At 42.3% G+C, this 24,423-nt stretch overlaps 1 protein-coding gene across 1 annotated transcript; it reads right to left on the reverse strand.

The window, feature by feature from the left end:
• Positions 1-510: 510 nt before the first annotated feature.
• Positions 511-23,134, reverse strand: CRTAP (cartilage associated protein). The gene is made up of 7 exons (XM_063157932.1): positions 22,673-23,134; positions 19,147-19,296; positions 18,384-18,555; positions 15,802-15,930; positions 14,723-14,868; positions 12,655-12,738; positions 511-675 (listed from the first exon to the last, which is right to left on the reverse strand). The coding sequence occupies exons 1-7, from the start codon at positions 23,117-23,119 to the stop codon at positions 616-618; spliced, it is 1,188 nt and encodes a 395-aa protein (XP_063014002.1). The 5' UTR covers positions 23,120-23,134; the 3' UTR covers positions 511-615.
• Between the last annotated feature and the right edge of the window lie 1,289 nt (positions 23,135-24,423).

The following is a 24,423-nucleotide window of genomic DNA, read 5'->3' on the forward strand; positions in this document are numbered from 1 at the left end:
TAGGAAGAAAAAAATATTTTTATTCTCAGTTTCACATAGTGGAATTTAATTTAGCTTTCAAGATCAACACTGCTCTCAGAATTCTTTAAGCAATGTTTACAAGATCATTAGTTATGCTTTGTTAAACACCTCATTTCAGATATTCAAATGCACCTTAATGTTGTTCAGGTGCACTGGGACTCATTATCACTTTATTCACCATCACGTAAAAAGACATATATAAATAATACAATTCATAGCTCATAAAGAGGAACTGTTATGTCTTCCATAGTTCATAATCTGACAGAAGTTCTTGAGAATTTAGCTGTACGAACAGCACTGAAATGATGAACCTTAGTGTTATTCCAGAAAACAGAAATGTTTTCTCTTTGTGCAAGGGAAAGAAAGCTCAAGGGGAAACTCATGTGCACCAGTTCTGCAGGGTGAGAAGGCATGCTCACAGAAGAGTCAGTGCAGCACGAAGTGACCTTTCAGGAGTGGATCTTGGGACAAAAGGTGCAGCTCAAAGAAGCACCTTTGAGGTATATCTAACTGGACTACAGGCGATCAAAAACAATGGTAAGGAGCAATGGTGAGTCTTCACTTCTGTAAAATACTTCCTGGTGGTTTCACTCATCAGGATTCCTTCTTTTCCTCCACTTCTAACAGCTCATCAAGGAATTCCACAACTTCACCCTAGAAATTATTAAATTTAAAAGAAAGAAATTAACCCCAAAACCTGGTGGGAAATTTCTGCTATTTTAATAAAAAAATAAACTGCAATAATAGTTGTGCAAATATTTTTAACACCCTCCATGCAGACACTAGTACAACAAACCCATAAAATACAGGTAAATGGTCCATACCAGTGTAGCCCAAGACTTGCAGTGACACAGACCTTAAAAGGAGAACAAGTTATATACACTTCACAGTAAATCCTCTCATACTTTTACAGGTACTTAAATAGACAATGAAATCTTCACACTTAGAGAGGAATAAATGTTTAAAGCACCTGTTAAATTAGGAAGTTGTTAGAATCCCATAAAACATTAAAAAATTTCAGAAAGCTTCAAAATTCGAAACCAAAGCATTTTGTAGAACCATAACTTTGACTTTGTATGTCTGCTCTAACCTTTTACATTCCCTGTCACACCCTTCAACACACACCTTCTCCATTTTCAACCACGGATCTTCACAAGCCATGCTTCAATGCAGCAAAAATGTGAAGAACCAGAGATACTAGAATGTTTTCCATACTGGAAACAAATAGACTGGATTTAGATTCAGACCAGAAAATTTACAAGCTGGAGCTAACAGCTTACACAGGGTACCAACACAATGTAGCAATCTAACTTTATTTAAACTACTCCTAATGTAGTTCTACATCCTCTACCTTAGTTAAATGTCTTCCTGCATTCCTGTGGCGTTTGTGAGGTCCCCAGCACAAGTGAGAGATGAGGAATCTGACTCCATGTTCTCAGAAGGCTGATTTATTATTTTATGATATTATATTATATTAAAGAATGCTATACTAAAACTATACTAAAGAAAAAGAAGGATACAGACAGAAGGCTTAACAAGAATGAATAATAAGAACTCGTGACTCCTCAGAGTCTGAGGAGCTGGACCATGGTTGGTCATTAATTAAAAACAATTCACATGAAACCAATCAAACATGCTCCTGTTAGTAAACAATGTCCAGACCACATTCCAAAGCAGCCAAACACAGGAGAAGCGAATCAGATAATTATTATTTGCATTTTTCTCCAAGGCTTCTCAACTTCCCAGCAGAAGAAATCCTGGCAAAGGGGTTTTTCAGAAAATATCAAGGTGACACATTCCAGCCTGAGTACTCTGGGATGATACAGCTCCACTGGTGGAACTTACTGTCCTGTCAACAAACTACAGCAGCTGAGCTAAAACCTTCTGTGATCGCTTTCAGCACAAGGTAACACCCTCAGTGGTGCAAAGCAGGTGGTCAACAGCAACTGTGCAGCAGCATATCTGGGTCAGGATTGAAGGCACTTGAGACAGTAATTCATGTTTGGACTCAAGTGTTTATTATTTCTTATCAGTAAAACAGTCTCACTACTGTGAGTTCAGCAGCTTTTCATTAGAAGGCACAAAATGGCCAACAATCCCTTGTTACAAACTCTTTTAAAACTAAACTATCCAATTAAGAACTGACACCTAGATTATTTTCCCTTTTAACCCAATAGCTGATCCCAAAGAACCCCCAATGAGGACTTCTCTGCCCAATTACAAAATGCCACCCAAACCCATGAAGAAGGAAGAAGAAGCATGAAGCAGAAACCCAGGACAACACCCTGTGCCCTCCACCTTGCTTCCATCCACAACACACTAAAAATCCCAAAACCTAAATTCTCACCAAGTGATACATCCACACTACTCTCTATAATCTATTTCACACTTTTGTGGATTCTAGTCTATCTTGAAATCTAGGAAACTTTCTCCATGAATGAGGGTCAAAGTCAGTGGTCCCTGGGGTCAGGGCTCCCCAGAGCAGACAGAGAAATATTCCTGGTGCTCTGGGTTTCCACAGCAGCATCTCAAACTCCTCAAAACTGCCTGTAGCAGCCCATCTGCTGGCACCCTCAGAAACATAAGTATTTTCTGGTCTGCCTTCCACACACAGTTCAGAAACACTGCCTGAGAGGAGAGACCCTGTGGGAATACCTGGGCCCATCCTCACTTTTTGATATGACTTAAAGTAGAGAGATGCAGATGCTCAATGCTACACTTCCAACATTTTAGTCTAGTAATTACAATGTTCTGATAAACTTTGGTTTCTTTAAACTTTTCTGTCCTTTCTTTCTTGACAGAAATCGATGGTCTAAAAAAGTCTCAAGATGTGATTTAAGTTTTTTCCAAAACAAATTGTCATTTTCTGCTAGAAAACTGGATCAGCTCATACTCACTCTCATATTTAAATTAATGAGAACATCTACCAGTTATCTTAAAAGCAAGTCATCCTTGTTTGGATGCTCACTTTCCTTCTTTACTTCACCACCCATTCCAAGTCTGTGAACTGTACTGGGCTTCTGAGTCTGCTCAATTGATGTTTACAATCCCAATTACATTTTTATCACATTTTTGTCTAAACAGGCATTCCTTAGAAAGACAGCATCTTCTAGACACATTCTGAGACTCAAAATTTTACTGTTTTCTATTCTGGTGAAAAAAGGGCATTAAAACTCTGTCAATGAAAAACAATAAGAGGAAATAGAGAAATTATGTCTATTTTGAATACAATAATGGTATTATGAATATTGTGATTAAAAAGTATTAACATCACAGGTTTAGGAAGTATGACCAGTCAGGAGAGAAATAATGAAACTAAGCAAACAACGATAAAAGCAGGAGGAAAGCTGGCTGAAATAATTGCTGTTTTTGTTCCTTGCTTCACAGTTGTAGCTCAAAAGACCACTGAGGTTTTGAAACTATGAAGTGATTTTAGCAAATCCTGAAGGATGGCAATTTGTTCAAAAGATTTAAGTATCCAACACATTATTGTCACACTCATCACTAAGACAGAATTTTTCAGAAGACACACAACATACAGACAAAATTCAAGTTTTTGATTTCTGGTATATTTTCAAATCCAGAAACATGTAAGAGATTAAAAAGGATATTTAAATGCAACAATATTAGGAAAAAAAAAAACCCTAAACAAACCTGAAGTCTGAAATCTCTAGTGTCTGAAACTGAGCTCTAAAGGAAAACATTGCAGAAGCTATTGTGGTCTAATTAGATGTACTGAGGAATAAGAGAGGTTGAAATATGGCAAAAATATAAAAACAGTTGCTGAAACAATATACATAAAATATGCTGCAATACAACTGAGTAATTGCCTGGGTGTTGGTTATTTTGGAAAAGGCAAAACCTCCAGATTAAAGACAAACAAAACCCCAGTTAAAACATTTTTGCCTGTGCCTTCACAATCAAAATGTGAAACATTTGCAAGTTGTCACTGGAGAGGTTGGCAGCCCAATGAAGAGGTGGTAACTCTGCCCCAGAGGAGGAGATCACATTGTCACGCTGGCAGCTGTGCCCGGGCCAGCACTGTCCTTGTTCCATCAGCACTCACTTCACACTGCACAGACACCTCTAGCTGAGCTCAGCACATATTCCACAGATGCTCGTTCCAGGGAAAGAAGCCTTCTGCCTGCTGATATCCAGTAACTTCCTACTATCTGTGCCTGCAGACCTGGGGTCTGAAATGAGCCTTTGACATGATTTACTCCCTCAGTGAGGCCCAGTCCCTCCTGTCACCTGCTGTGCTCTTTGGTTCCTCCCTACCTTTACAGGAAGAACATCCCATTTCCCATACTAAATCGGGTGCAAACCCATAATTCTTTCCACTGCCAGCCACCCGAGGGCACAAGGGCCAGCAGCTCCAAGGCAGGAACACAAACACACGGCTCCAGCCCAGGGCTGATGTCAGTGCTGGTGAGCAACCCACCGCCCAAAGCGAAACAGAGATTTTTGGAGTTCACTTGAATTAACAATATGAATTAAGCATTTAAAGTTTAGCCTGTAGAACTATATGTTGAATTTTAACCTTTTTACTTAAGAAACTTCTGCCATGGTGCAAAGGGCAGAGGAAAATGCAAATTTCTGAAACTTCTTGCATAAAGAACAATACCAGAGAAGACCAAAGGATGCAAAGAGCCCAGATTAAGGGACTCCTCTGTCTCCAGGATAATCAATGTAGTATATGGTAGAGATAATTCATGCTATATATGTGTATAAAAATATTGTAGAATCTAAGGTATGTCTGTGATCACCCTGGCTGGGAGCAGAGTCTCATGTTTACTGAATTAATTCCCAGACAATGTTAAGATAATATCAAGATATCAATATCAATATCTATTTGTTAACGTAGGAAAGAAACCTTCCTGGCCATGATTGATAGTTTCTGTGGAATGTCTAAATCACTCACAGGAGCTGCACCTGGGAAGATTACATCTACCGTACTCAAAAACCAGCATCACTCTGCTACATACCAATACAGGCTCTGCCGAGGTGCTCAGACATCCGTCTGGACCCCTGGACCTACCTTTGTCTATTTCTGCACGTGTATGGATCCAGTTCTACATGTGAAGAGACACAAAGGAACATTCGGTCATCCCTGCCTCAGGCAGAATAAACTGTATATAAGCTAACTGCTTGAAGCATTCGGGGTGAACCACTGGGGAAACCCTGCCACTTTGTCAGTCGGATCTCAGTTCACCCAGCGCCTGCACCCGGGGCTGACGCTGTCTTGGCTGTGGTGGTCTTTCGAAATTCTATTTTTTTGTTATCGATCTAATAAATCTTTGCTAAATTTTTTTATAAATTTGGCTACCAATTTGATCATTTATAACAATCAAGGCTGATAGACTACTCAGATAAGCACCAAGGCACCAAAAGCGCATGCACAAAGGAGAAAAGTTCAAAAGTTCAGTCATGAGGAAGCCCATAATCTCCAGCCTCAGAGACCACCAGAGACCCCTGCGCGACCACCACAGCAAACAATGCATGCCCACAAGGGCGTGGATGAGGACAGGCGGGGCCAGGGGTTGCATATGCATGGGAAGTTGTGCAATGTATTGCATATGGAACACCTTTGTGAATAAAGATGTGAGGCTCGGGGCACAAGTTTTCAGAGAGCTATCTCGCTTGTGCCGGGCACTGACATACACACCCACTTCATAACTGTATCTGCTTGTGGAGTGTGAAAAGTGCATATTATATGGCTCTATGCAGATATTTACCATATGTATTTTGATGTATTGATTAGTAGTGCTGTATTAACATTTTAATAATAGATGTAGTCTTGTAATTAGAAGGTAACTTTTGTAGTTAAAATAAGAACTATGTTAGTGGGATTTTTTTTTTTTTAAAGAAAGGAATGAGGCACTCGCACCAGATAGCAGTCCCAGGACACCTAAATCTTTCAGGGAAAAGAATTTATTGTCTTCTTATCAGAAGAAACGAACTTCTTCCCACCCTGAAGGCGCTGTTAGAATTAGAAGGAAGAAGCTGACAATGACCAGACAGAATCCTGTGTTTGAATGGAATTTATGCATCATGTATGAAGTGCATGAATATGTAACGGGCTATTGTTCTTAAGGGTTAATCCTTTGTTAACAGAGATCCTTTTTTGGGCTCGTGCTGCCCAGAAAGAGGTACCCGGAGATCCGTAACTCTTTGTCTCTATTGTCTCATATTGTCCTAATTCAATTTGTCCAAACTGTTATTACTCTAATTGTGTTACTAATTTTTTTTACCATTTTATTACTACTAAACTCTTAAAAAATTTAAAAAACAAGTGATTGGCGTTTTTCACATGGGGTTTATTTATTCCGCGTATCGCTTCACAAGGGCGATGCAGATCTCTGGCTGCTAGGTAGGACATCAGGAGGGGAAGTCTGGCTGGCTTGGGACAAGAAGGGTTTGCTGCCATGCCAGTAGAGGGGTGACAGTCAGGCAGCCCACAAGTGGGAAGCACACCAGTACACAAGTGGGAAGCACACACACCTGGGCTGCTTGGCCAGCTGCAGGGAAGCGTTTCCTCCCTGCCCAGCCCTCGGTGCACAGTTGTGTCTTCCAGGTTGGCCAGGTACGGGCTGAGCAGCTCTGTGGCACCCCACAACCTCCCTCCCTGTGCTTCCAACCTCTTCCCTCTCCCAGTTAGTGGAAAGTGGGACTGACAGACCAAGGTTGTATGGGAAAAGACGGAACAGGTACAGCCTGAAATATGAGAGGTGTGATATCAAGCAGAAAGAGGGGAATGTTCCCAGACTGGTGTGAGTGGCAGGAGGAATCAGAGAAGCTGATCTGTCCAACTGGAACCTCTAATTATCTGTTAGATATGTAAAGTGAGCACCCTTGGCATAGATTAACAATGGAACAGAGGCACAGACAGAAAGAACAAGTTGTGTGCCCCACAGTAATTGATTCAAGGTTTTACTGAGGATATGTGAGTAGGTGTATTATAATAAAAAAATAATTTTAAAACAGAGTTTTTGGTCAATTCTGAATAAGCTAAGCCAGGCTAGTGAGACTGGGGCACCATCTTACGAGAAGGTAGAGCACTGGAAAAAAAAAAGACACCTAAAAAGGAGAAGAATGCAAAACTCCTCACTTAATTCCTCAGTGTACTGAGTGTCCAAGACCATGATATACATTGGGCCAGGCCCTTCCTTATGCAACATTAAATGTCACATTCACACTCACAAAACACAGCTTTTTTGGAGAAACAGCTGTAATTTGGAGACTCCTAGCCAACTACCAAAATAAAACAGCAAAGAGGAAGAGCTACAAGTACCTGGCTCTGCTATGGCACGCTTGAGGCTGATGGTCCAGCGCCAACTTCTCTTTCAACAGCATCATTTAAAAACAGCAGCAAGCAGCAGTTGCACTGCCCACTGACAGACCCAGACCCTTTGCCACTGCTTGCAATGACTGCCTGCTGCAAATGCCAACATTAATCCTTCATGGGTCCTCGCCTCCACCTATAATCTGTTTTGCCATTTCTCAGTGTGGACAGGAAGAGTTATGGGACATAATTAACTTTCTTGTAATAACCCACATTTTCCAACACAGATCTGCTGATGGCCTCTCCTCTAGGGATTCCATATGTACTGCAGTGGGATATCCCATTCTTCAGGCAAGCAACAGAGAAGACAACAAAAGACAGTGCTCTAGAATGAATTAAGATCCACAGAAAATTATTACTCTGCTTTTATGTGTGATTACCAGTGAATGAATAGGAAACAGCTTTTATTCTACCTCACCCAACAAACAGCCTTAAGAGAAAACACACAGAGCATGAAGAATTGGCTGGATCTTTGTTCCCTTATAATCTATGACCTAAATAGAAAATATTTATCTCACAAAATGTCCCTCGTTGTCGTTCAGAGCAAAAATCAAATTTTGCTAGAGTTCAAAGACCTCAGTGATTGGAAACTTGTTCAACAGTGAGAACAACAGATTTGATTCACCCGTGTACTGGGTGTAGGTGATCAGGTTGTGATAGTGAGAAGGGTGGCCTCTAGGTGAGGATCTAGCAGCCCTGTAATTAATTATTATCCTGTAACTGCCCTGGTAAGCAATGGGAGTAGTCACAATGATTAGGTTGTGAAAACCAGCAGATTTTGTTCAAGAACAAATAAACACCTTGCAAGACTGAAGACAAAGGGTTGGTATGGATGACTGTGAAGGACATTTGCTCCATGGACCTGACAGAGCTTGCACATACAGACCACAAAGGCCACTGGCCAGCAATGTTTTGGAGAGGGAAAACATTATTTCAGGGTAACAGTAAGGCATGTGTCAATGAGTGGCTCAGCCTGAAAGGTTTATTCAGCCTTCAACCAAGAGCGAGTTCCTTGATCTAACCTTCAGTTAAAATCTGAGAGTTAACTGTAACCACCTCAAAGCCCTGCCAGAACTTCCATAAGCTGCACAGTCCAGGCTGGACATTCCTCACATTCAAGCTGGGGGAAAATATAAGAAAATCCCTCAATTCTTTGTGCAGAAAAATTATTTGACCCTTAACTTATTTCTTTTTCAGATACTTAGTCCACAGTGTGACCAACTGCCACATGCTTATAGGGCTTTTTGGTTTTTTCAATATTAAGAGAGCTTAGTTGTTTTTTACATGAATATTAACAACTTTCTCAAATATTTTTCCATTTCACTTCACCTAAATATTCTGAACCTTTAACTGTCTTTTTTCCATATATTATGGGAGACTACAGTACTCTGCAGATATTACTGTAGTATTTTACAGTAAACCAGTAAATGTGCTTTCCTTTTAAGTTACTTATAAAGCCTATAAAACATGAGTCAACCCAATTTCAAAGGGACTTCAACATTGCTCCAATTGCACTGAAAGCAGAAGCCTTCCAGTGGTCTTGTTTCTGAGCTCTGCTTATGCTCTCCTGCCTGCTTTATGTTGCATGCAGAAGTGTAAGAGAATCTGGGCAGCAGAAGTTCCTCCTAATGCCAGTACCTGCAGCTTGGGGCCATCCATTTGAGCCCAACCATGCTGGCAGCTCCCCATGCAAAGTGGCTTAAATGGCAGGAGGAACCCCTTTGACCAAGAAACACATCCAGCAGTGCAGAAGCAAGAGGAGAAAGCAGGAAGACCCAGCCGTATGGGGAGAATCTCCACTAGACAATGATGATGGCAAAAAAAGAAACAACCTCATCTTCTTTCTTCTTTACAAAAGTGTGTGTTGAACAGGGACCATAACACTGCCCATTAGCAGGCATCTCCCTCAGAAACAGCTGCCCCCAGCTCCTCTCAGGGCAGCAGTGCTGCTGGAGCTGTGCTGGGCTGAGGTACCAGGCAAGGCAGGGTTTACAGCACTTAAAACTTGCTGGTACAAGCACACTCATGTAAATCATTTGAACATAAGCAAGGAGTGAGTTAATAAAGCTCAAATTATGTTGTTAGCAATTCCCAAACAGAAAAATAGGCTGAATTCAGATTACTATTTGCTATCAGTACTCCACTGAGGCCCTTGTGTTTTGATGCTATTCCTTATGTCCTCTTTCCACCAGTCACATTGGTTCAGTACTTCCTCTTCTTTGCATTACATGGATGAAACACAGAGAGTTTTAATTTCAGCCACTACACAAATGGAACACACACTATATACAAATAAAAAGAAAGATGTCCAAAAAAGTGGGTAAAAACTGCCAACAGCTTTTCACCTACTGATTAAGTACTGAAAGAAAAATCACATTGTCAGCTCATCCCCGCCAAATATTTGTGGTTCTTATGTAATTTAGAACAGCTAAGTAGCTATGTCCCCCCCAAAAAATTCCATAAGAACATTGATTTTATGGGCCAAAAACATGTCTCATACAATTAGTGTGGCGCTGGAGTTACATCTACACTAGCTGAGTGTCTGGCTCTTAACAGCATCTCAGTTTGCCACTTCAATCTGTGCAGTACCAGGAGCTGTATCCATGATAGCCTTGATGCATTACACATCTGAACAGAAATTAAGAAGCTTGTCAATCCATGGCCAACCAAGATGACAACACTGTAATGTTCTTTTAACTTCCCTGTGGAAAACTCCAAGGATATTTAAGAATAATTACTTTTTCTTAAAAGTAATTTGCAGCTAGCTGGCGCTAATATTCTGTCACCTCCACTGTGTTAAATGTTTGAATTAAGAGTTTTTCATTTCCTTGTGGAAAAAAATTAATAGAGTAACACAAGCAGGACAGTATTTCTTGAAGTAACATATGCAAAAATCATTACTGCCTGTTCCATCCTCTGCAATTACTGCTATGTATTCCTGAAGAAGCCAAATGTTTTCACTCTCTTTGCTAAGGGGTATTTAGAAAGACACATGCATGATCTGGGCTACAGGAGCACTGAGAAGTCTGGATAAAATGAGATTCTCCACTTGAAAATAATGGCACTCACACAGGAAGTGATCCTCTTGCCACATCAATCCTTTTGCTTCCATCAAGGGAAAAAGAATTATTTTTTCCCTGCAGATTATCTTGCAGGCTATCTTACCAGCCCACAAGAAACTTCACAAACAGCAAACATGGACCACAGAAACTCACAGAAAATATGGCCTATGGCCCAAGGAGCACATGGTTTAAATAAACAGAGTGCACTTAGAAGAGAGCTTGCCTCCATCCTTAACAATTTTCAATAAAGTTTTTACTGTAATGCCTTATCTGGGGTTTTCATCAGTTTTCAACATTCCTATGGAACAAACTTTTCTATCCGTGCCAGGAGAAATATTAAACAAAATAAAAAATTCCACTTATACTACCAGGTCCTGCCCATAGAGCAGAAACTGCAAGGTAGTGGTTTCACCTTTGTGTTATTCCTGCTCTGTCTGCACTCCCTGGAAGTCTCCTGCAGCCAAAGACAAGTTCTGGTAGCCAGGGATTTATGAGTTCACTACCAGAAGCCAGAGCCAAGCCAGAGGCATGGACAGCCTCCATCCCCCCCAGGTTTTTGGGCCCTAGCAAGGGAGGGCACAGAAGCCCTTCAGCTTTTCCCCTGAGGAGAAGAAGAATGGTAACTCTCCTAAACAAAGAGAGTGTGAGGTAGGGGTATCTGCAGCATAAGCAGGCCCAGTAATTTTGGTTGTTTAACCCAAACATATAATCCAGTGCAATGTGACTTCCTTGTCAGCCCAAAAGCTTAACTGAGGTTTACACTGCACCACCCTCCTGCATATTGCAAGATCATTTGTAATTGCCCTGGTGAAAGGGGCTGCAGGAATGAATGCCGGCAGCTGAGTGCTTGCTTATTCTACACACAGTGCTGGAGACTGACGATTGCTCCATAACCCCTTCTCCTAACAACACATGGGGGAAACCCTCAAAAAGGGCTTCTTCACCCCCCCACTTAATTACTCATCCCTGTGTTTTGAAGTAGCAGATAGGAAAGAAGGAAAAAAGTACAAATTAAGTTGATGCCTAACATAAGAAAACATCATGGACAAAGCACAAACCAACAAGGGAATATAAAAAGCGCTCAAGTATTTCACACCTTGATGAAAATCCATACAGACTAGTCCTCTTTAAGCTTAACCTTAAAGCAAGCTTATTAAACTGTCTTTCAGGGGGTTTTATCCCAATGGAAAGTCTTCCTGAAGTCTGGTAACCTTGCAAAGGAATTTTACATAGAGTTGTTTTCAGATCACAAGAATACTGAAGGCAGCACAGACATTACTTCTTTGCTGTAAAAGATTCTCACTCCCTATGTGCTGGATAACAAAAATTGAAAAGGTGTTTTCATTTTTTAACATAAACCATCTTCTAATCATCTTTCTAACTAGAAAAGACCTCGGCAGTGCTCATTACAGATACCCTTGCCTCATGTCACAGCTGAGCACAGCTCTGTCTTTGTCAATGCCAGCAACATTCCATCATTTGAAGATTTTTCTAAACCTCTAAATGAAAGGACCCAAAAACAAAGCAAAAGGCAATCCAAAACCTCCCATGAATTATACTTTAATTTCCGTTGCGGAAGGAAATGCCCTTTCAACAATTAAACTATTTTTCTTGCACCAAAGTAAAAAAAATCCCTTCTTACATATTTTCCAGTGTAAATAGTAGTCATTATATGTTATTTGACCGTGAATTCCAACCATCTAAAAAGCATTACTGGGTGACCAAAATGCCACTGAGTAGAAAAAAATAACAGATAACAAGACATCCTTTGGACAAAAACAACAATTTAGGTGGTTATTCTGGACAAAATTGTAAGGACCTTTAAATCTAATTTAAATAACATTTCAGAAAAAAAAAAAATCCACACCCCGTCCCAGGCCCCCCAAAACACCAAACCCAGAAAAACATTTGGTTTAAAGATATATGCACCATTTCTCTGCCCCCTGGTGTTACAATTCGAAAACTGGGTTTCCTTTCTTTTCTGTGGGCTCAGTGCATTATACATTTACCTTTGTGTTAATTCTGTCCATGTTTTTTTTAATGGTACATGATGTTCTTTGGGTTTGTTCTTATATTCCACTTACCAAACAAAAATTCATTATAAATTGGTCGTGGTTACAAGAAGATTTTTCCATATTAGTGAAACCCTGGAATTACAGCTATGTATCATCTTCACTTTAAACGTGATTGCTGCTTTTTTCACCCTGATTTCATTTCTGGCAAACTCACCTCATCATCATCCATCAGATGTTCCTTCGCGAATTCATACAATTCCAGCTGGAGCGTGGTAATGTTGCGGTACCGAACTGCCTCCTATCAAAAAACCCCAAATTTCTGTTACTTTAGGGTAGCAAGACAGGCCAGTGCCATCACATGCCTCCTGAAACCATCCCAGGGAGGTCACACCCACACCTAGCAAAGGCAGATCCAGGCAATGATGAGAAAGGAAACAGCAGAACAGCAAACAGCCCATTCCAAACTCTTCCGTGGATCTTCCTAAGCACAGGCTTCCTCACTGCAAGAACAAAGCACTCTCCTCCTTCTCATGTTTCAAAGCACTGGCAGGCCTGAGAATAAGGCATGAGGCTGCCAGGGCTGAGCAGCAGCCTGTGCCTGCATTCCAGTGGGCTTTGGACAGGAGAAAGGCTCTGTCTCCCTGTGCTGGCTGTGGCAGCAGGCAGTTCTGGGAAAGAGACACACAGAGCTGTTTTGCATGATAATGACTCACCAGCCTGAGCCCGGGCTAGGGAAACTCTGCAAGGTCACTCACCTGTCCCTCCTCACTTCCCCACTGCACAGGGTAGCTCAGTCTCATAGTCTCACATTTGTGAGTACCAGCTGCCATCTACTTCGATTATTCCATTTAACTCCTCTTGGGGAAGAAAACAGGAGACTCCCTCTTTCACAAGAACATCTAAAGGTCAGTGCCAGAGCCAAATGTTGCTGTCACCCCATTACCACTTTTAGAAAATGTACCAGAGGCATTATGGTTTTCGAGGCAAGTGATTAGGACAGCAAGCAACTTCTGTTTACAGCTACACAGATCAAAGTACAAGAAAATACAGCTGTGTGCATTTAATATTTTGTATTTTAAAATCAAATTATTTGTAGTGCCCAGCTCCAGAAGTCATCAATGAAACATTCAGAGTGCATGTGTAGGGCCCTTGTTCTGCCCTCTCTGCACTCCTATGCCAAACGTGTCTGCGGTTTGCAGTTTCATACTGTTGCTACCCCTCACTCCCACCACCACCAAACATTGCCTCCAATATGGTTGCAAAGCACCATTCTGTTCCCAAAAGCAGTGACAAAGGAGCAGTCCCCTTCCCCTGTGAGCTCAGACTTGCTGCTGCTGCTGCCTGAAAGGACCAAATGCATTTTTGTTGCCTTTTGTCTCAGTTGGCCCCGCAGGGCAGGCCTGGGTTCCCACTGTGCCAATAAAGTGTGTGCTCTAAGAGGCATGACTAGAAGGCACTAAATTTAATTTGTGGAACATGTATTGCTAACGACTAACTAGTTGTACAGCCCATATGACTGATGCCTAAACAGTCAGCGAGTGCCACAATTTAGCTGCGTGACTTAAACCCTGGTAACAAGAAACATTAGAAAGTCCAATTTGATGTCACAGTCCAGGCTGTAAAATTTCCTTGGACATGGAAATTTAAGAACAGCATAGAAACCCATTTTTTAAATAGTCTTCCAAAGTCAGATGACAACTATTGCTGGACAGACTGGTGTCTTCTTTGCAGCAAGCATTTTAATTTAGATAATTAGATAAAATGCAGTCCTGAGCCTCTTTCCATCCTCATCCACCCAACTGTGTTCTAAATGGAGTAAGTGGAAAGCCAGTTTAGCCGGAGTTACCATATTTAGACACATTCCAGTGCCCACAGAACCTGAAATAACAAGCGAGTGGGCAACCATGTGTTGGCAAATAATGATTCACAAAAGCCTGAATGTCACTCAGAGATTTCATCATCAGAGACTTCAGGGGCCAGCTGCTTTATTTGTAGAGGTACATAAAGACATAAATATGCCTAAGTGTCAGAGAAGTACCAGCATGGGTTTACTTCTCATCACATATTATATGCTATCATAGCATGTTTCAACAGAAAGGGAAGAGTTGCAATGGCATTCACTGTTTACATGACACACTGCACCTCTGTGTACAACTTTCTATATCATTTTAATAAAACAGGACATGTTAAACTCCAGAACCAGAAGATATCTCACGTTTTCCCACTGAATTTCGGAGAAATATTTGAATGTGTCTAGAAGGCATTTTAGGTAATCCACCTACCGATCTGGGCTGAAAATCCTCCTCTTTAAGTCCCCACTTGTCTTTGTGGTACTGGTAATAGACCATGTTCTGTTTCATTACTTCATCTTTTTCATCAAACAGAAGGTAACTGGCAGCACAAGAAGCTGCATTCTTCATGTCATTCACTAATTGAGAAACACACACCAAAAAAATCCAGGTAAGGTAAATGAACAAATTCCTGTTATTATCTAAGCTCTGAAAAACTCAAATGGAAACACAGCCCATACTCTACCTCCTCACCAGCTGCATAGAGGAAAAAAAAATTGCTCCCCAGAAACTATGTGCTATTTTTGCTCTAAAACACATAAGGCCATGATTCAAAAATCAACTCATCACCAACCTCTGATGGTTTTCTATGAAAATCCTAACCAAATGTTCCTCCCAGGTATTCCAGTATCAACCCACAGCTTGGCAAAACACACTGGGGCATTTATTTAAGAAACAAAAAATATATATATTAAACCCCTCCCTACTTCTCTGTACTAGGATTGATAAAGAGGGAAGAGTCAGGGTGTTAAGTGTTTAGTCAAACAACACAAGCAAGAGTCATTAATGGCTTGATGCTACATGGCTGATGTGCCTTCCCTTTGATATTGGAGCCTGCAGGAACAGCTGTAAGGGCTACATGTGTTCTTTACAGTGCAAGCAGCTCCTCAAGAAACCACAACTTTCACTGGTTAATTTACCTATCAAACATGTCATCACTGAGCAATGAATACTACAATTTCTTTTAAGTGGTCCCCTCTTTCTTCAAAATCCATTTAGCCTCATTCTAAGACGATGATAAGAATCCACTAGGAAAAAGCAAATGGTGTGAAATACTCTGTACATTTGTCTGTGGAAGAAATTCTGTCCCATGTCTGTTAACTACAGCGATAACAAGGAGCAAAAGACACCAGGAAACTTTGATTTTCTGTCCCAGAACATTTTAAAATGCAGATTCTGGAGGGTACTACTTACATTCTGAAGCATAAAATTAGAGGGAAAATATTACAAATGGAATCTGTCCCCCATCATCCAACATCAGTGTTGTTAAAGCACAAAAAATTACTACTTACATTTGTAATATGCAAACTGCAAGTAATGGTACATAGTGGCCACAAATTTTTCAACGACAAAGCCTCCTATAATGGGTGTCAGATTGCTCTCACACTGCACTTTGCATGCAAGGACTTCAATATAATGGTCTGGAAGGAAGAAAACAGCAACAGAGGATATGGATAGCACACAGCAAATTGTTATAATCACTCCCATTTAGTCACCCATTAAAATATCTGGCCTTGTAATGCTCTCCTGGGTCCTGTGCATCTGGCTCTTGCTGGATGGAATCACCAACTCCATCTGAAGTGTGAATCAAGTGTTGGTACTAGGCCCTTCTGTAAAAATCTGTGTGCCTGACTTTTAAGGCATCATCAGAGCTGGAATTCCAGAGAGCTGAGCAGTGAGGTTTCACTGACACCTACAGGCAGCATGTGGTTGGTGGGATTTACAGAGTATTACACAGTACTGCATTATGTCCTAGCTGTAAACTTCACAGTGCTTTCTCTCCTTTTCTAAATTTTGCAAACCTTGGCAATTTCATTACATTATTGCACAAATAAGGTCCCCGTGGTGCTGAGTACAACTGTGTCACAGAGAGATACAGCAGATGATTGCAAAATAAACCTCCAGAGATGGCTGCTCTACAGGCCCAGAGTTTGGATGTTTTAAGGCAGAAGAAAGAGAATATGCTGCTCACCAAAGAAAAACTTTAAGCCAGGAACATGTAAGTTCACAAGCTTACCCTGTCTAAAAATTGCTATACATAATGCAGGACTGTTGCTACATATAATATAGGACTTTAGGTGATTTTATCTTCAAGAAAATACATTTCAAGAAAACTTTCCAGCAAAAAATTTCAAGCATTTCCCAAATATATCACATTCATCAAAAGCACCGAAAATAAATATTTTAAAGACTTAGTTTCCCTCTAAGCCACATTTGACAGATGAAAGCAAGTTAGCTAAGCTTGTGCAGCAAATTTCTGATCAAGACAAAAGAATGCTTTTCATCCTGACAATTACTAACATGAAGAACACCGAGGTTAACTAAATATAACTGCTGAAACTAACTAAAAATAACTGGCCAAATGAAATTCCCAGACCCATCTTTTACAAGAGCAGTGGAATCTCCAGACACAGTAGTGCTCAATTCCAGCCAGCAGTTAAAACCAGAGGTGTGAGCCCCTCAGTGATCCCACGCAATGAGGACAGCTGGCTTCCTAACACAACTCTCTGCTCAGTGATAAATACATGCCTAGGGCAAGACCCAAACACTTCTGTTGGACACTTACTGCTACATCTGCTTCCTGCAGACCCTTGGAGGCAGAATATCTCTCCCTGGAACACGAGCACGATTCAGCCCAGGCTGTGCAAATAAATTTGGGTGTTCCTATCTCAAGAGCGAAATACTCGAAATGCAAGAACATTGCCATGGTGACATCATGCAGTAATTCCTGCCTTTCCTTCCCATCACTGCTGCTGGGAATTGTCCTTCCCTTCCAAGGAGGAAGAGGGAGGGTGATAGTAAGTGTCAATCACAGGTAAGCAAACACACTGCTCTTCACAGTGGCTTGGGGACTGTCCTGATGTCAGAGCTCTGACCCACTGGGGAACAAAGTCTGTGTTTCCTGCTTTACCTCCTGCAATTTGTGCTTCACTCTGTATTTGTTATCCTAGATCTCTGCATGTTTTGCCCAAGAGCAAGTCAAGGCTTGAGAAACAGCCTGCAATAGCTATTCCATGTCAGCTGCTCTGGTGGATACCAGCTGCACACCATGATAAACCGAAGCTGCTCATGTATAAACATACTTCACAAAACCTTCCCCTCACCAAGACATATTACGGCTTTAGGAAAAAAAGTCAGAATCATTTTCCTTAGGGCAACTTGAAACACAAAAAGTGCAAGAGAATTTCTAAGTTTATTGAGAAAACATGCAGGCGTTCTCCACAAAAGTATTTCCAACAACACTGAGATGTCAGAGCACTGGAGAAATTACTTGTTTTTTTCTCTGCCAAAGAGCACAGGAGATGTGCATGTGCTATTATGACAACAATCGAAAAAGCTGATGTCCCTTTTCAAAGCAATGGATTTTTTTTTTTTTTTTTGCACTATACACACAAAATACAGATGTTACCTACTAGTAAAACTCTAATGCAGGAAAAATTACAAATAGCCAACAAAACCTTATCATACTTAGGAGAAAGGAGATGCAGATCACCAGACCTACAAAAACACAAAGCTGATTGCAAAGGCAGGCTAATTAACCACTGAGCCTCAAAGTGATACTGAAATGATGGTCAAGAGACCTGGCAGGATGACCACTGCTACTCAGATGGAGCAGTTGTTATTTACACTTCTATGTTACTCTGGCACAGAACTTCCATGCTAATGTAAGATCTCTGTTCCAATTTCCTGATAGACTTCATTTATGTTACTGATGAGAGCATAAAGTAAACCAGAATTCAAACAGTTTTCAATGAATCTTACAAACTCCTATTGGCCTAAACTGAGGAACAGGACTTGGGTAACCAATCCTGTGAATAAAATTGAAATGCACTTTGGGGACACCTTTCCTGCATGTTTCAAGGTAAGCACTGACCTGCAATGGAAAGATAGAAGTCTTTAAAGTCTGTGATCTCTCGGGAGCCTTCGCAGGCTGCTATGCAGTCGTCGTAGGCTTTGAAGAACTCGGGAAGAGCCAGTTCCATGTCCGAGATGGACGTGCGCCAGTTGTCGCCGTTGTACGCTCTCACCGCCCTGACAAAGAGATTCTGCAAAATTGGCAGCAGTGAATCGGCAGTAAGTGACCCGTGAGAAGTGTTGTGTAAACTCAAACCCAGCAAATGATGTCTCCACATTTCTGGATGAGCTGCTCTCCAGATGATGTGAGAACAAACACAGGAGACTAATGGATTTTAACAGGTATTTCCCAGAGAGCAGAGTATGTCACTCCATTTCCAATCAAAAGAAAAGCCCGCTGGAGAGAAGCAACAGTGTGAGGCTGTGACAGAGATTTTCAATGGAATCTTAAAGCCAAATGTCTGAGCTATTTTCAGCTGTGCCACTACAGCACTCATTAATTTGGATAACCAGGCACCTGCTTGGCCCCAGCAGCAATCTGCATGTAGCAGCTTTCAGGTGCGCCACTCTCTGATTTGCTGTGACTCATTTATGGAACAATGAAGTGCAGCAGAGGTGAGAATTACTGAATGCACCAGGGAGGCAGAACAAAGACGACTGAGATGACAAAAACAGACTAAAAACTGCGAACACATAAGCAAATGAGACCCCTGAATTTCACCCAATAAGAGGAGTAACAGAACAGTTCCAAAAGAGCAGACTCTACTGAATAAAAAGCATACCTCATAAGGCTTTATCTCCAAGTCTTTAATATGCTCCTCAGCATCAGGTATGCTCTTATAGTAGGCCATATTTCTTTGCATCATTTCATCATCTGGATGCTTCAGAAGAAATGTGTGAGCTGCTGCAATAGCTTTTGGAAGATTATTAGCCTAAACAGGGATAGGGAAAAGAAGGTGTTAAAAAAAAAAGATTACTTGGAGAAAACAAAACAAAACAGTTCAACGGTTCACAGTTTTCTCAATGATTTTTCTGGCATTCTCTACACTTATAAATTTACTTCTACTGAGAGCACAGTCTCAGCATATACAATTGTACAGTAAAACTGACACAAGTCCTCTCAGTTTTACTCCTAGCAGAGTGTAAACAATTTAACTTAGAAGTCTATGATTTTTGCAGACAGCATAGATGATTGTTGTAAATCAAAAAGAGTAGGTTTTTGCCCCTCCCCTGTTCATAGAGCTGACAAGGCAAAATACCAGGGCTCCTGGGGGTGTTGAATCTCACAGCAAGTACTGATGCTAACCTATGGATAGTAGTCAGGAATCTTCACTGTTTGTATGTGTTTATGTTTGTATGTGTTTATTTGCCTAGCAGCACAGAAGACATTATTAAAATAATATATCTTCCTGGTGGCATTACAAAGTGCAGAGACTTGGTCAAGAACTGAGTCCTAAAGCAACTTTCTGAGCCCATTTTTAAATTAACTTTAATCCCTGTTAGATATACTTTGTGACGTGTGCATTTCTCATTTACAACTGCATGTACCAAAGATGTATGTACTTCTGTGTGCATGCCATTTATTATTCCTAAAATTTTATATATATATATATATACACACACATGCATATTTTCATAAATTATGTAGTATATATGCACATATTTAGGAAGAGTGAGAAAGCAAAAGTTTGGGGTATTTGTGAACTGTTAAAACCCCTTTTCTAGGCTGTTCAGTGTATTGATGTACAGGCAATACAGAGCTCTACCTCACATGTGAAACAGCTTCTGGCAGCACACGTGTGAAACCATGAGCAAGAGTCACAGTGTGGCACATGCACTCTTCTGCTCACACCCATGAAAGGTGCCCTTTCATTTTGGAAAGGAACCTGAGTTCCTGAGTTGCACAGGAGCAAAACTTGAACCCAGCCACTGCTGCTGTGCTGCTAGGAATGTCCCAGCACTGGAGCTCTGCCAGCTGCCCTTCCTGGCTGTCCCAAAACTGCGTGTTTCCAGTCCGCCCCGACCGTGCTAAATGCAAAGGGAAATCTCAGCTGCACTTTCGTCAAATGCCTGGTTTCTTCTGTGCTCTAGCTGTAACCCTGCTTTTTTGGTAGGCTGACATGTCTCATTTTTATTTAGGTCCATGATTCACTCTTGGTTTTAATTTTCACCTCTTAGGAAAAAAAAAAATAAAAAAAGGTTTTGTAGAAACACGCACTAAGTGAACTCAGTGGCTCTGAGAAAGCTCCCTCCAGAGGAGCAAGCAGCAGTGCAGGAGCAGCTACTCCCAGAATCTTACAACGTGGCAGATTTCTCTGTGAGCCCACCTGAATACACACATGGTTACTCTAAAAAATTACATAAAGCATTTCCCTCCCACTTCTTCCTCTACTTTAAATGCTGTTGGGGGGGTGGAGGAGTGGTGGAAAGGACATCCCTTTCACAGAAACCACCAGCCAGGAAAAAAGCCCTTTGGATGCAGCAGTTTGTAGCTCTAGAAGGCACATTTAGAACTCCCTGAGAAAGATAAGGGCTCAGAGCCGAACTACAAATCCAGTATGAAACACAATATAAACAACAGACACTAAAGGCAAAACCACCAAACTACTACTGAAACTTAATGCAGATGTGATTTGAAAAAGAGTTAAAAGGGAGGGGGAGGGATTCCTCCAATTTCCCTCTCACACTCCTACCTGGCAGTTACTTGACTGTATTCAAAATGATAAGAGATTATAGTTGGTGTTATGTGTACAGTGCAAACTTTGTACATGCCACAAGGGGGGAATTAATAGTTAAATTAAGATAAGAAGAGGAAACATTTGTGGTGATGTCATTTTGGTATCCACATATGGCTTTGAGAATTCGAGGAATTCCTGCCCTCTCAAGAGGCTAAAATGTATCAAGTTCTTTGGTATGGTCTTAGGGAAGGCATTAGACCCCAGTGTGATGCTGTGCATGAGGGTGCTGTTCTGGTTTCATGAGAACACATTTCCCTGCGAGTGTTTGGAAAAACAGCTGAGGAAACAGCACTCCTAAAAACAGGGCACAGCAGCAGTTTACAAGATGTGTGTTTTCAAGAGGCAACCTCAAAATAATGCACAAGCATACAACCCTATGTAATGTATACTGGGATATGTTGGGAGTGAATCCCTAAAAGGGAAAACAATCTAACCAAAGAGCTCAGCTTGTTTCCTCCCCACAGAGAGGCCCTGTTAATCTCAAATGCAAATAACTGCAGCATCTGAGGGGATGGCAGGAGGGATGGACCTTGATATCGAGAACAGAAGGTGAAGATGAGAAGGGAGAAAATAATCAATAAGATCCTGGACAGAAGAAAGATAAGAAGCTAGAACAACAGGATGAAATTTGTTAAGTGAGAAGTGTGTCCCCAGTCTTGGCTGACCCAAGAGCAAAAGGTAAATACCATTTCAAGGTATTATAGTGTCCCACTTCAGCAGCCAATTTTTGCTTCGTTCCTTCTTGCAGCTGTAATGAAACTGGAGTTTTCCAGGCATGAGGCTACGGGCAAGTCACAGGCTGGGCCAGGCTGCTGCACTTGAAAGAACTGGACCAGAAACGAGCAAGTGAAGAAGGTGGGCACGCTGAAGGAGAAGAAGCAGTGAAGATCGCTTGCAATAGCAGAGCTGTGACATGAAGAGTCTGAAAAAGGTTCCAGAGAAGGTTAGAAAGTAAGGCAGATGGAAAGATGGAAAGAGAGGGGCAGGAATGACACGGCTACTAGACACAGAGGCAGCATCCAGTGGCCAGACCTCTAGGAAGAAGTGGAAGGGCTGTTTCTAGGGGATGTGCTGGATGAGTTGTAAAAAACGAGTGAAGAGGGAGCTGGATGGTATGTGGGTAAGCAGGGGGAAAGACAAGGCACAGGCTAATCCCACTGTGGGTTACAGGAGTGGGAAGAAACAACTGAAAGTTTTGCCAAGGAGAGAATTACAAAGTGTAGGGTTGGCAGCCTAGGGGGGCAAGGAAGAAATGGAGGGGAGGCAGATGAGAGCTGGTGTGGAGGAGGAGGTGATGGGGAATGAGGCTGTGGCCCAGAGTAACCTGCTCCGAGGGCCAGCTGAGAGGTGGGCATGACAGGAGGCTTTTCTAGCATCGCGCGCACGAGGCATTTGGGCACATCACGACACCACGACACTGACAGGCGCTTGGCGTGCCTGGAGGGTGACACCGCACACGGCCAGACTTGGAGAGCCTCCGACAGAGGCGGGGGGAGCGGAGGCAGGACAGCAGAGCGATGGGAGGAGAAAGGAGGAGGGATCAAGGAGAGGCAGCGGGAGGGGGGCTCACCTTGAAGTAGGCGAACTGCAGGTACTTGTAGGGCTCGCGGCGCTGGAACTCCTCGAGCAGTTCGCGGCCGGGCTGCGCCTGTCGGAAGGCGGGCAGGCCCTGCTTGCAGCGCCGCAGGCACTGCGCCCGCCGCAGCACCCCGGAGAGGAGGCGCAGCTCCTGCAGGGCGGCGCTGCGGGGCGCGGGGGCCGCGGGCGGCGGCGCGGCCGCGCTGCAGTTGCGGTGGCAGAAGGCCTCGCTGTCGCGGAGCAGGCGGTACAGCCGCATGCTGACCTCCAGGTAGCTGACGCTCTCGGGCCAGTTCTCGGTGCTGTACTGGTCCAGCCCGTAGCGGTAGGCCGACTCCAGCGGCATCAGCTCGTCCCGCGGGAAGCTGCGGAAGCTGTAGCGCTCGTACTGCGCGCCCGCCGCCGCCAGCAGCGCCGCCAGCAGCGCCGACACCCACATGGCTGCGCCTCCGACACCGCCACCGACACCGCCACAGCACCACGTCGCTGCCGCCGCCGGGAGAGGCGGCCCGGGGCCGGCAGGAGGGAAGGGAAAGCGGGCGGGGCAATGCGAGGGCCGGGCAGAGGCGGAACCGGCGCCGGGGCGGAGGCGGAGGCGGCCCCGGGGAGGAGCGAGCGCAGCGCCGGCTGCTCCGGCCGCCCTCGGGGCCGCTGCCCGGCCGGAGCCGGAGCCGCTTCCAGCCTCAGTCGTGTCTGCAAGGAAACTTTTCCTCAATGTGCTTTCCCCAGTGTCTGTGAGACCTAGGTTTTTTTGCCGGCCAAAGTTTACGGGTTTTGTTTGGAAAATATATGTTCTAAATCAATCACTTGTACCCTCCAGTTTTATTTTGGTGTGTGTTTATCTACAAAACCCGTGACATAGGTTCACGCACTCATATTGTGATGAACGCGTGGAAAAAAAACAAAACAGACAAACAAACAAAAAACCAAACAAACAAACAAAAAAGCCCTGGGCATTATTTCCCTTGAAACAGCGGTTTTAGATATGGTGTTTGTGGAAAACGCCAATCACTTGTTTTTAAAATTTGAAAAGTTTAATAGTAATAAAATGGCTATAAAAATAGCAATATAGTTAGAGTAATAAAAATTTTGGACAATCTGGATTAGGACGATATGAGACAATAGAAACAAAGAGTTACAGACGTCCGGGTACCTGTTTCTGGGCAGCACGAGCCTGAAATAGGACACACGTTAACAAAGGATTAACCCTTAAAAACAATAGCCTGTTGCATATTCATACATGTCATACATGATGCATAAATTCCATTCGAATACAGGATTCTGTATGGTAAATGTCAACTTCTTCCTCTGAATCCTAATGGCATCTTCAGGGCAGAGCAAGACAGGAATAAGTTTGTTTCTTCTGATAAGAGGGCAATAAATTCTCTTTCTCTGAAAGATTTAGATGTCCTGCTATCTCGCTGCGAGTCCTTTCTTTAAAAAAATATCCTACATAGTATAGTTTCTATTTTAACATTTTTTATAACCTAAAACTATATTTAACACACTATTCAAGAAAATTAATACAGCCTAACTTTCTAACATAACACATATAATATTCATTTTAATATTTGCCAAAAGCCAATCATAAAATACACATTTTTCCCATGTTCTAAATCAATCTCTTGTACCCTTCAATTTTTTTGGTGTGTGTTTCTCTGCAAAACCTGTTATATGGGTTCATACATTCATATTGTGATGACAAGCAATAAGTGCACTGTTGGAATACTCCTACAATTCTGG

Source organism: Melospiza melodia, chromosome 1 (genome assembly GCF_035770615.1).
Source record: "Melospiza melodia melodia isolate bMelMel2 chromosome 1, bMelMel2.pri, whole genome shotgun sequence".
Classification (NCBI taxonomy): Eukaryota; Metazoa; Chordata; class Aves; order Passeriformes; family Passerellidae; genus Melospiza; species Melospiza melodia.